Source organism: Cryptomeria japonica, chromosome 10 (assembly GCF_030272615.1).
Source record: "Cryptomeria japonica chromosome 10, Sugi_1.0, whole genome shotgun sequence".
Classification (NCBI taxonomy): Eukaryota; Viridiplantae; Streptophyta; class Pinopsida; order Cupressales; family Cupressaceae; genus Cryptomeria; species Cryptomeria japonica.
The window spans coordinates 102,832,506-102,845,655 of NC_081414.1; the positions used below are offsets into that span (position 1 = coordinate 102,832,506).

A 13,150-nucleotide genomic window follows, 5' to 3' on the forward strand; every position below is an offset into this window, starting at 1 on the left:
ATTTAGTCTCCATGTGTTTGATACTAGGATCGACTTATCCTTGTTTCCATAAAAGTTGTAAAATACGTCCCACCCTCTGTCATTGGTGTGAGCATCTTTGCATCCAGACTCATTGTCACCAAATGAAGCCTTCATGCCTTCCTGCATTGTAGATCCCTGAAACAACTCCAAGAGATCCTGGTGGAGGCTCCTTCCCTCTGTTCCATTTCCTCCAATTTTTCCTCCACTTCCTTCTCAATTTCTTCTGTTGTTTTCACTGGAGCCAATGGAACTGAAGCTTCCGCAGTTTGCTCAAATTGAGCGAGAACTTGTTCCCCTTCCGCAGAGGTCTATTTTTTTTCTTAGGAGCCCTAGGTGTGGCCCCTTTTGTAGGGGTCTTTCTCTTCTTAGGTTCAAAATCCTTTGCCTGCGGGCTCTGTTCTTCAGTGGGTGGATTTTGGGCAAATGAGGCCTCTACGGATGATGCTTGAGCAGAGGGCTTTGCAACAAGTTTTCTCCTCTTTGAGGCAGGTTTCTTGGATTTTGGAGGAGGGGTAGGGTCATCCGATGATTTATCATCGGTTGAAACTACAATTGTTTTAGCTACCCTTTTCTTTTTTGGCTTAGGAGGGTTCTCCTTAGGTGGGGCACTTGGTTCAAGCTCAGAGATAGTACTAGCAACATTAGAAGGGGTAGGGTTAACAACAGGAACATTTGCAATCACTAGCAAGGGGTGGACTATAATTAGTGGGACAACATCGATAATTTTGGGAGCAGAGGAGCTTGTGCCTACAGCTTGTGCCTTTGAAGTAGATGAGGTGGGAGTACTAGGGGAGGATGCCATCGTAACTCTTTGAAATAAAGAAAAAGCACAATTCAAATAGATAGGATACTCCCTTATCTAGGGAAATTAAAACTATTTTCTCCTAAAACCCCCCTCGAACAACAAGACACAACCTTTCAGAATGGAAAAGTATGGTTTTAACAATTACTTATTCGTTTTGGAGCACAATTTGGTCGCTCTAGTTGCACTGGTTCGCTCTTCAATCGCCTTGAAATCACCCTGGTTGCTCTATGAATGTTGTGTGTGTTGGCAATATGCTAGATTTGGTTAAGTGTTGTCATTGATGTCAACATTGTATCCCGATTGGATCTACCTTGGTTAGTCTTGGTGATCTTCTTGGTTTTAGCTGCGATTTTGATCTAGTATGATCAGATCTCTAGAATTGGTTTTGGATGCTTATTCTAATGGTTATATGCTTGCTATATTTTGGTGGTTCATAATTTTGTGATTTGGCTGTTATCGCTTTTGGTATCTACCGGTACCGGCTAGCTTCTAGCTATCCTAGTTAGCTTTACCGGTATGCATTATTTGGTGATTTGGTAAGTGGATTTTGGGTCTGGCTTATGGAGTCAGTTTCTATCATGTTGAAGGTGTTTCTTGATCATATCCTGAGTATTTGGTGACTCTGCATTGGATGGCATGTTGTTATGATGGTCCTATTTGGATCCAGTTAAACTTTCTGTTATTTCTCTGAGGGTTTCTACCGGCTGGTGAAGCATGTTGGATTTTAGTTTTAGCATAATTTTCAATGGATATAATTGTTTGGATACTTGATTTAGGTCCATGCTATGTAATGTAGATCATAATATTGGTTTGGTGGTATCGTGTGATGTAATTTTTGTAATTATGAGTTTAGGGTTTAGCCGACCTTGTCAATAAGGTTGACGATCTGTATTTATAGATGACTTATTCATGTATTAGGAGGGGATATGGTGATCGGTGGTTATGTCTGCATTATAAGAGAAATGATAATGTGCGAATAGAGTCATGTCATTCCAGTGAAGCTTGGAAAGGTTTTATATTGTAGGACAAACATCAGTGCTTAACCGGAACTGTATCAAGCATTAGTAGATGCTACTTTCAAAAGTTCATTTCTTTCTAGATTGTAGTCCAATGTTTATAAGTCACTGAGACTTCCCTTTGTGATGAGCAGTGCGCTCTAGGCTATTGGCCTTTCTGCAAGTGCAAACCCCATTGTAATCATTCACAATACTACTATAGAGTATTCATCGGATTGTGGGTAGGGTTTCCCACCATGATTTTTCCCTTTTTGGGTTTTCCACGTCAAAATATTGGTGTTATGTGTGTTGTTCTTTCATGTTATATTATTCATTGTATTGTTCTCTAGTTATAAGGTTTTGATATGCATCAATTATGTATACTGTTAGTAAACTAATTCACCCCCCTCTCTTAGTTTACTCCTGGTATCAGTGCATTCTAACAATTTGTATTAGATCAAGATCTGATCTGAAGAAGCTTAACCACTTGAGGAGATCCGATGACATCAACATCAAGTTCTACATTCAATCCCTATCAGAATGAGAGCCCTAGATTTGATGGCACAAATTACAAAATATGGAAGGAGTGAATGAAGATTCATCTTAGATGCCTTGGAACTGAAGTTTGGGAGATAGTGGAGAAATGATATATACCTCATGATCCTAATTTTGGAACACCTGCTGATGAACATAAGAGAGATGAAAATGATGTGAGAGAAAAAGAAGCATTGTTGAGTGCCCTATTTGATGAAAAGCTATTGAACGTCATAGAATTGGAGAATGTTAAGAAGATCTGGTTGAAGCTTGAAACGCTTTATGAAGGTGACCAGGTAGTAAAGATTGCTAAACTTGAAGGTTTCTGAGAAAGGTACGAAACTTTGAAGATGGAAGAAGATAAGAAGGTAAGTTATTTCATGGATAGAGTCAATGAGATTTTCATGGGTATAAAATGCTATGACAGATTAGTCAGTGAAGATGAGATAGTGTCAAAGTTTTTGAGAGTTCTACCTCTGGCTTACAAGATGAAGGCTACTGCTATCAATGAACTCCAGACAATGTCAAGTACCCTTGTGACCAGAGATACATTACTTGGAAAATTGACTGCTTTTAAACTTGAAGAACTTGGAGATCAAAGTGCTGCTAAAATTGAGACTGCATTTAAAGCATCTGCCTCTGGTAAGAAGAAGATAGATTGGAAAGAGATGTATGATAAGGATATGGAGGAAATTGAGAAAGAAGAAAGATATCTTGAAGAGATGGAAGCCGTGATTGCTAGAAGAATTCCTAGAGGACTAGCTAGAAGTAAGTATGAAGGAAAAGTCCCTCTTCAATGTTTTTCATTGAATAAGATTGGTCATTTTGCTTCTAGATGCCCTGAAAGAGCTACTAGGAATCATGAAAGATTTGTGAAGAATTATAAGCCTAATCCTGAATATCAGAGCATACCTAGATTTAGAAGGAATAAGGATAAATCATGCTATTATGCTGGTGATGATGATTTTGGTATTAATGATGATGATGATGATAATGATAATGATAGTGATGATGAACCTGTGAATGGATCCGGTAATGGAGATTCCTTCGGCAAAGATTGGGTCTTTATTACTATTAAGGATGATTCTTTGTAATTTGTCATTGAAGCAACTCATTCTGAAGAAAAACCTTTAGCTGCAAAAATTGAAGAGAAGGGTGAATGGGTCATAGAAAGTGGATGCTCGCATCACATGACTGGTGACAAGAAAATGTTTTTAACATTGCAGGAATTTGATAGTGGATTGGTCAGAGTTGGAGATAACAAGGTGTGCAAGATCAAATGCAAAGGAAAAATATCATTGGATGATAATACTAATACTGATATTGGTTATTATGTTGAAGTCTTAAAGCATAATATTTTGAGTGGAGGTCAGATGGTGGATAGAGGATTTCATTTGCAATTTAAGGATGGAAAATGTAAGATCATCAATAGATCTGGATTGGAAATTGCTTCCGGAACTCAGACCAAAGGTAATATCTTTCATTTGAATTCCGGTGAGAAGGTTTCTTGCTTGATCAAATTGATGAAAGTTGGTTATGGCATAAGAGGATGTATCATGTAAATTTTGATTGCATATTGAAGACCAGTTCAATACTGGTTGTTGGAGATTTGCCCAAGATTGTTAAACCTCATAATCCGGTATGTAGAGAATACCAAATGGGTAAGCTAGTTAGAACTTCCTTCAGAACTATACATGATAAATCTAATGAAATTCTTCACCTTCTTCATACTGATTTGTGCGGACCGACAAGGAGTAAAAGTTTTCAAGGTGATAGATATTTTATGTTACTTATTGATGACTATTCTAGAATGATGTGGGTAGTATTTTTGAAAGAAAAATCTGAAGTTGTTGAGAAATCAAAAATATTTAAAGCTATGATTGAGACTGAGACAGGACTGAAGGTAAAATGCTTAAGATCAGATCATGACAGTGAGTTTACATCCGGTGAGTTCAACAAATTTTGTGAAAGGAATGGTATTAGGAGACAACTTTCTACACCTAGGACTCCACAACATAACAGATTAGTGGAAAGGAAGAACATAACAATATTGGATGCAACAAGGATAATGATGACATAAGCTAAATTACTTGATATCTATTGGAGAGGATTTGTTAATAAAACGGTATACACTTTCAACAGAGTACACCTCAAAGGTGATACTGGTAAGACTCCTTATGAATTATGGTTTGGTCATACTCCTACTGTTAGATATTTTAGAATTTTTGGAAGTAAATGTTACATTAGAAGAGATGATGCATTAGGAAAGTTTGATCCTAGAAGTGATGAAGGATTTTTTTTGGGTTATTATACTAAGAGCAAAGCATATAGATGTTATAAAAAAAGATTGAATAGGATAATGGAAAGTATAAATGTCAATGTGGATGCCCATGTCAGTAATCAGATCAGAACATATGATTATGGACTAGAAGATGAATTTATCAGACCTAAACCGACAATGCAAGAATCGGTTCAGAATAGTGAACCAGTGACTCCGGTAGGATCAAAAAATTCAACCATGTCAGATGAACAATAGAGAGAGTCAGCAAATCAAGAAAATTCAAAGACTCCCAGGTATGTAAAACTAAATCATTTTGAAGATCAAATCATTGGAGATAAAAGGAAATGTGTGATGACTAGGAGAAGGTTAGTTGCTGATGAGGTATGTTTAATTTCTCAAATTGAACCAGAATCATTTATTGAGGCAAGTAAGGATGAAAATTGGATAAAAGAAATGGAAGAGGAATTAGATTAGATTGAAAAGAATAAGACACAGGAATTAGTACCTAGACCTAAAGACAATAATATTATTGGAACTAAATGGTTTTTCAGGAATAAATTAAATGAGGAAGGTCAAGTTGTAAGGAACAAAGCTAGATTGGTTTGCAAAGGTTATTCAAAGGAAGAGGGAATTAATTATTGAGAGACTTATGCCCCGGTTGCTAGAATTGAAGCGGTAAGAATTTTTCTTGCTTATGACGCACACAAGAACTACAAAGTATATCAAATGGATGTTAATGTGCATTTCTAAATGGAGATATTCAAGAGGAAGTTTAGATTGAGCAACCTGATGGATTTTCTTTATCAGAAGACAAGGACATGGTTTGCAGGCTAAAGAAAGTTTTATATGGAATAAAACAGACCCTTAGAGCATGGTATGCTAGATTGGATAAGTATTTTTTAAAACTTGGTTTTAGTAAAGGTAATGCTGATAGTAACTTATATTAAAAAAATGAGCATGGTGACATACTGATTGTTGAAGTCTTTGTGGATGATATCATTTTTGGAGGAGAAGAAGGTCTATGCATGAAATTTGCTAATTATATGAAGAATGAATTTAAAATGTCTATGATTGGTGAGATGAAATTTTTCTTAGGATTGCAGATTACTCAGACTAATAAAGGTATTTTCGTTTGTCAAACTAAGTATTTGAAGGAATTACTTAAGAAGTTTGGACTTGATAATTCTAAACCTGTCAGTACTCCTATTATAACCGGTTGCAAATTGTCAAAGGATGGTGAATCCCCTAAAGTGAATCCGAGTAGATGCAAATCAATGATTGGTGGTTTGTTGTACCTAACTCAGACTAGACCTGATATAATGAATGTTGTTTTTATTACTTCTAGATTTCAATCAGATCCTAGAGAAACTCATGATATTGCTGTCAAGAGGATATTTAGATATTTGGCAGGTACAACAGTTTTTGGGTTATGGTATCCAAAGAATGATGACTTCACATTATGTGCATATACAGATTCTAATTGGGTAGGAGATGTGGATGATTGAAAGAGCACTTCTGGCGGTGCATTCTTTCTTGGGAAGAAGTTGGTTTCATGGCTTAGTAAGAAACAGTCATGCACTTCATTGTTTACTGCTGAAGCAGATTATGTTGCAGCTACTACCAACTATACTCAATTTTTATGGATGAAACAAATGTTAAAGGATATAAGGGTAAGTTATTATGAACCTATTGTTATTCACTGTGATAATATTGCTGCTATTGATATGTCAAAGAATCCAGTATTTCATTCCAAATCAAAACACATTTCTATAAGGTATAATTTCTTTAGGGAAAAGGTTGAAGCAAAGGAAGTCGGATTGGTTTATGTGCCTACAAAACCATTGCCTAAAGGCACTTTTGAATATCTCATAGATTAGTTGGGGGTTACCAACCCTCTAGAAGAGACTTAGAGATGCAGGAATGCATCAATCTGGTGAGCTTATCAGACATACTTTTTATGATCCGAGTTGATGAAGAAGGTGCTACTACTCAGGGGGAGTAGTCAGCTGTTTGGTTCAGTATCCTTGGTTTAGCATCCATCCTTTGTCATTGATGTCAAAGGGGGAGAAGGTATTGAAGTGAAAAATAGTCAGATCTTTTGAGAGTAAGTGTTAATCTCAGGGGGAGTTATTTATATTAGTCTTTTCTCTTTTGGGAAATTGTTGGCATTCCTTGGCACTTGGATGTTTTTCACATCCAGTGTTGCCATCAATGCCAAAGGGGGAGATTGTTGGCAATATGTTGGATTTGGTTAAGTGTTGTCATTGATGTCAACACTGTATCTCGGTTAGTCTTGGTGATCTTCTTGGTTTTAGCTGTGATTCTAATCCGATATGATTAGATCTCTAGAATCGGTTTTGGATGCTTATTCTAATGGTTATATGCTTGCTATATTATGGTGGTTCATGATTTGGTGATCCGTCTCTTATCGCTTTTGGTATCTACTGGTACCGGCTAGCTTCTAGCTATCCCGGTTAGCTTTACCGGTATGCATTGTTTGATGATTTGGTCAGTGGATTTTGGGTCTGACTTATGGAATCGGTTTCTATCATGCTGAAGGTGTTTCTTGATTATATCTTGAGTATTTGGCGACTTGGCATTGGATGGTGTGTTGTTATGATGGTCCTATTTGGATCCAGTTAAACTTTTTCTTATTTCACTGAGGGTTTCTACTCGTTGGTGAAGCGTGTTGGATTTTGGTCTTAGCAGAATTTCTGGCGGATATTATTGTTTGGATACTTGATTTAGGTCCATGCTATGTAATGTAAATCATAATATTGGTTCAGTGGTATCGTGTGATGTAAATTTTGTAATTATGGGTTTAGGGTTTAGTCGACCTTGTCAATAAGGTTGATGATCTATATTTATAGATGACTTATTCATGTATTAGGAGGGGTTATGGTGATTGGTGGTTATGTCTGCATTATCAGAGAAATGATTATGTGCGAATAGAGTCATATCATTCCAATGAAGCTTGGAAAGGTTTTATATTGCAGGGCAGGCATCAGTGCTTAATCAAAACTGTATCAAGCATTAGTAGATGCTACTTTCATAGTTCATTTATTTCCAGATTGTAGTCTGATGTTTATGTAAGTCAGTGAGACCTCCCTTTGTGATGAGCAGTGCACTCTAGGCTGTTGGCCTTTCTGCAAGTGTAGACCCCATTGTAATCATTCACAATACTACTGTAGAGTATTCATCTGATGTTGGGTAGGGTTTCCCACTGTGGTTTTTCCCTTTTCGGGTTTTCCACGTCAAAATATTGGTGTTATGTGTGTTGTGATTTCATGTTATATTCTTCATTGTGTTGTTCTTCGGTTATAAGGTTTTGATATGAATCAGTTCTGTATACTATTAGTAAACTGATTCACTGCCCCCCTCTCAGTTTACTCTTGGTATCAGTGCATTCTAATAGTGTGCTTGCAAATGACCTTTGAATTTCTCTTTTATGGCACATACATTGATCATCATTAATTCATACGTGCATGGCATTTCGGGTTGGTGGTTTGAAATTTGAATTCGACCGTTGATTGCATAGATGAATGACTAGGATTAGCCCTCATTTGTCCTCTCACTACTGACATGGCATGTAATAAATAATCTTTTGGCCACCCTTGATAATTCTAAGAATTTAAAACTTCATTGTGTCTCAAGCTTTCCTCCCATGGGATAGCGGGGAAAACTATGTTTTTCCTTTCTGATTACCCCACATCACCTTTCTAAAATGAATTATTCTCATGCGGGAAAAAATTCTCTTCATCATCGCTACACATTCCGCTATCCCATTGGCCATGATGCAACATTTTATTTCTTAGGAGGACCCATCACCCTTTGTTCTTTGCATCATACTTTAACCCCGCGGGATAGTGGGGGTAACTATTCCTCTCTATCCTCTTTATCCCGCATCACACTTTACAAATTTTGTTTACCCTCGTGGGGCAACATTCGTCCATATTTCACATTTTCCCTGCTATCCTACAAGTTTCCTTGTTCAAATTGATCTGCTTCTGCTTCTGTCTTCTTCTCTTCATCATTGCGTGGTGGCGGGGAGTACTGAATTCCTTAACTTTTATTTCCCTGCACCACATTTCTTCCTCATATCTGGACCTTGTGGGGTATGCATTTCCTTTGATCACCTTTGTTCCCAGTGTCCCACAGATGCATTAATCTTCTATTCTTCATCTTCAAAAGAATCCCAACTGTTATTTTTTTTTAATCTCCGCGGGATAACGAGAACACACTAGACCAAGACCCCATTGCCCATGTCATTGCTTCTCTTCGTCTTTTAACCTCATGAGATAGAACCTTCACTAATCCCTACTATTCCTACCAGCCCACACAGACATTGCATTTTAGTGAAGGCCTATTGGCATTGTACTTTATTGTTTTTGTGGGATGGTGGGGAGTACACACTTAATTTACCTTTTTTCGCCCCTCGTCACTTTTTGCTGGGTCTTTTCAATCGTGCAGGATATAAAGCTTGTTAAAACCTCACTCTTCTTGCTACCCCACATGGGGCACTTGTATTCTCTTTTCTTTACTCCTGGTATAACATCATTGATGGTCTCACGGGACGACAGGGACTATCAAACTTCTTTTGACACTTAGCCTGCAATGCATATATTTCCTTTTGAATCCCTATGGGATAAAGATAGCCTCACCTTTTATGAGAATCACATGAGATAGCAGGGAGAATTACATTCTTCCCACATGCTTATCCCATAGAGTTTATGGACGCAATCTATGAGCTCTGCAAGGCAAAGACTTCATCAGAATTCCTTAGTTCCCGCTATTTCGCAGGGTGATTTGGCTACCTTTCCACTCCATCAAAATAACACCATGCAGGGTAAGTATTTACTCTGCTACCAACTTGATTTCTTAGCTTGCATGGGAATATTTCCTAGTATGAAGGTTGCGCGGGATAAGCTCTGCTGCTAGTAGTAAGACTTCCCATTGTTTCATACTGTTGGCATTATGTGAACCGGTATGTGGACATAATGACATTGTATGTTGTCATTGATGTCAATATGTTGAAGAGGTATGAACCGACATATGTGAGAACCGGTATAACACTATGAACCGACATTTGTGCCAAAGTGAAGTAGTGTGCTTGTTCAAGGTGAATCGACATATGGTTATGGGAACCGACACATGGAAGCGTTGTATGACTACTGGTTGGTAGTCTCAACTTCAGGGTTTCTGGTTGAAGTGCTTCAAGCCTGTATGGCTCAACCGGTGATCTTTGTGTGATGAGTAAGTAGTATAACAAAGAATAGATCATGTTGCCACATCAGCCTTGTGCGCGTGAAAGATCTTGAATGAAGAAGACTATCCCTATCTACCTCGAGAATGTGCGAAGTTTGTAAATGGTGAAAATGCGTGATGGATTATCAGCCACCATGAAATTGGTGGATAATGAACGATGGAGAATGTCTTGATATTTATTCAAGATCTGTTGCATTTAATACAGTATGATCAATGGTCAGGATTGAACTATTTGAATTCCTCAACCTAACAGGTCTAGGGTGTAGGGTTTATGCTACTGACCTGTCTGTTGTCCTATAAGGTCGATGTTGTGATTCTTTCAAAGGTTGTTGGCAAAAGCTGTGTGTGAGTATCCAAGAGAAGGGATACGAGATCCTTGTTAGACCAGAGGAGAGAAGTGATACCTGCAGAGTGTAAGTGTAGAAGGTGAAGAGGAGCTTAAGCGGATTTGCATTAGCATTGAGTGCTATTACCAGATCATTGTAATACCTGTTGATCTCTAACCACTTCAATAGTTGGAAAATCCCCTAATAGGGTAGCCTTAACCAGCTTGCTGTAAATCCCTTAATAGGGTAGCTCAAAGTTATTGAGATCTGGAAAGCTAGAGAGCTCTGGAAATCCTTTAGCTATTGAGTTCTTGAAATCCTCTAACAAGGTACCCTTAATAGGGTTTAACCCTTAATCGGGTATTGTAGCCATCCCTTAACCGAGTGATCTCTAACAAGATCAGTTCCTAGCAGAACCTTTTGTAATATCTTTAACCGAACAAGGCTTCTAACAGAGCGGACTTCCAAAGAGTTCAACAACAAGCTTGTGGGTATTCATCCCCACCGTGGTTTTTTCTAGTTGGGTTTCCACGTGAAAAAATATGTGTGTCATGTTTGATGCTTTTATCTTGTGATGCTTTGTTATTGCCTGCTAAGCATATGATGGTTCTATGTTTTATGCCTGTCAATAAAACATGTTGATCTAGCTATTGTGAAGATATGATGATAGATTACCTGTTCATGCATAAGGGTGAAATGGTAGTGTAGTTTTGAGTTGAGTGGAAAACTCAGTGAGTAACCGGTTTGTGATTGTTTTAGTTGTTCTGAGTTTACCGGTTGCACTCTGTTTCAAACCGGTGTCACTGTTTGCCAGTCATTTGGAGTAATTGCCGCTGAACCGATTTAGGTTTGTATTTTGTCTATACTGATTCACCCCCGCTCTCAGTACCAGTTTGGTACTATTTGTTCATCATTGAGTTATCATGTACGACCTGAGATAATGATTTACAACTGTCATGGGGTAGAATCCCTTAGCACCAGGCTGAAGATCCCGCTATCTGGAATGGTCAGACATATAGGGGTTGTCACTTAAGTGAATTTTAGCACATGTGGGGACTCATGAAGGGTAAAATAGGTCATGACCTAGGGATATACTAGGGAATTTTAAACATTGATACCTAGGCATTGCGTGAAAAATATAGAACATGAAACATAGATGTATTTGAACAACCAACCCCATAAGGAGACTAGGCATACAGGGCCGGTAAATTCATGACCATAGACCCTTAAAGTGACAACTTAAATCATGAACACTGGCTATCAAAATTCAATTGCAGAATATAATAGGGTTCGAGAAAAGCAAAGGCAACATCAACATATTTTCAAAACCCATGTAAAGATCTAGGCTTAAAACAGATTCAGAGGGTCCATAAAGGCAATATTTTGACACCTCCAACATGGTATCCCTTTACTAAAGGATTGTTGAACCTGCTAAAATCCCTAGTGGGTCCTCCTTTAAATGAGAAAAGCACTGCTAATCTGACTTTGGAAACTATGACAAAGACAAGAAAACTTAGCTACAAAAATAGTTTGAGGAAGGGGAAACCCTCCTACCCCAAAAGCTAATAATACCGAAAGGGTTCCCCTTTCAGAGGACACTTCTGATGCATCCCACAACCAAGTTGATTTTATGTGTGTTTAGAAGAGGAATAGTCTGACAATGGACAATCCCATAAGGAAATCTGCAGATAGGGAGGTTCATAGGGGGGGGGGGTGTCTCAGATGAAGGTGAACTATGAGATTTTGGCCCCACAAGAAGAAAATACTAGTTATACTATTGAAAAGAGAAGTGACCTAGAACAAAGGACTCCTAGGCATTTGGAATAGGCAACCCCTAAGGCCATGAAGGATGGCCATACTCCAAAAAACAAAGAAGATCCACTTGATGACAAGAAGAATGGAAAACCTAGAAGAGAAAGACTAGAAACAAGAAGGTGGATGTGGGGTCAGAAAGTAAGACATGATGACCTTCCTAAAGAACTTTAAGAAATAAAGAAATGACATGGGAAATTGCAATTGGAAGGTAGAGGACCTTAGATGCTAACAATAAAATCAAGAAATGAAGCTTCTGTCATGGAACATTAGAGGGCAAAATAGTACTCAAAAGAAATTTGAGTTGAGGAACTGTATTTTTTATTCAAAACTAGATATTCTTCTTCTTCAAGAAGTAAAAATGACTGCAACTACTTTCTTTAGTTTAGTGGATAAAATTTGACCAAAATCTTCCTTTTTCATGAGTGATGCTAATGGAACTTTAGGAGGAATGGTCACTATGTGGAACCCACAAAAGCTGAAGGGTGACCTATTTTTTATGCTCCCCTAACTATCTTGTTGTCACCTCCACTTATGATAATTGCAGATGGCACCTATTTAATGCTTATGCTTGTAATACCAGGTTAGGTAGGAAAGAGGTTTGGGATGACATCTCTTCTTTTATCCTCAGTGACCTGAACTCTCTTTGGATGGTAGCTAGTGACTTCAACTCCCCACCATTTCCTTTAGAAAAATTAGGTGGTTTAATAGATTATATTGATAGTATGATGGATTTGACAAACTTCATCAACATAACAAGACTGTTTGATATATAACTTACATGCCAACTTTCACCTTGTCTAATAATAGAAAAGGAGATAATCTAATTTAGGTTAAACTTGACAGATTTTTGGTCTCAGCCAAATGGGACATTGGTTTCAATGCCTCTTTGAAAGCTCTCACAAGAATGGTCTCTGATCACAATCCAATTCTGCTCTAGTGGTTTTACATACACCCTTTTGGACCTATTCTATTTTGTAGTAAAATAATGTGGAGTAAACATACAAATTTCAGAGATTGTATTCAAGATTGGTGGAGGACTTGGTGCAAGGGTCAACCATGTTCTGTCTCTCTCAGAATTTGGATATCATCATAAAAAATGTAAAAGAAA

The 13,150-nt window shown here is 37.8% G+C and overlaps 1 protein-coding gene across 1 annotated transcript; it reads right to left on the minus strand.

Annotated features, from left to right (window-relative positions):
* Nucleotides 1–253: 253 nt before the first annotated feature.
* Nucleotides 254–823, minus strand: LOC131858790 (lysine-rich arabinogalactan protein 18-like). Its single transcript, XM_059212240.1, has one exon. It carries the CDS (start codon nucleotides 821–823, stop codon nucleotides 254–256), a length of 570 nt encoding a protein of 189 aa, XP_059068223.1.
* Nucleotides 824–13,150: the final 12,327 nt, after the last annotated feature.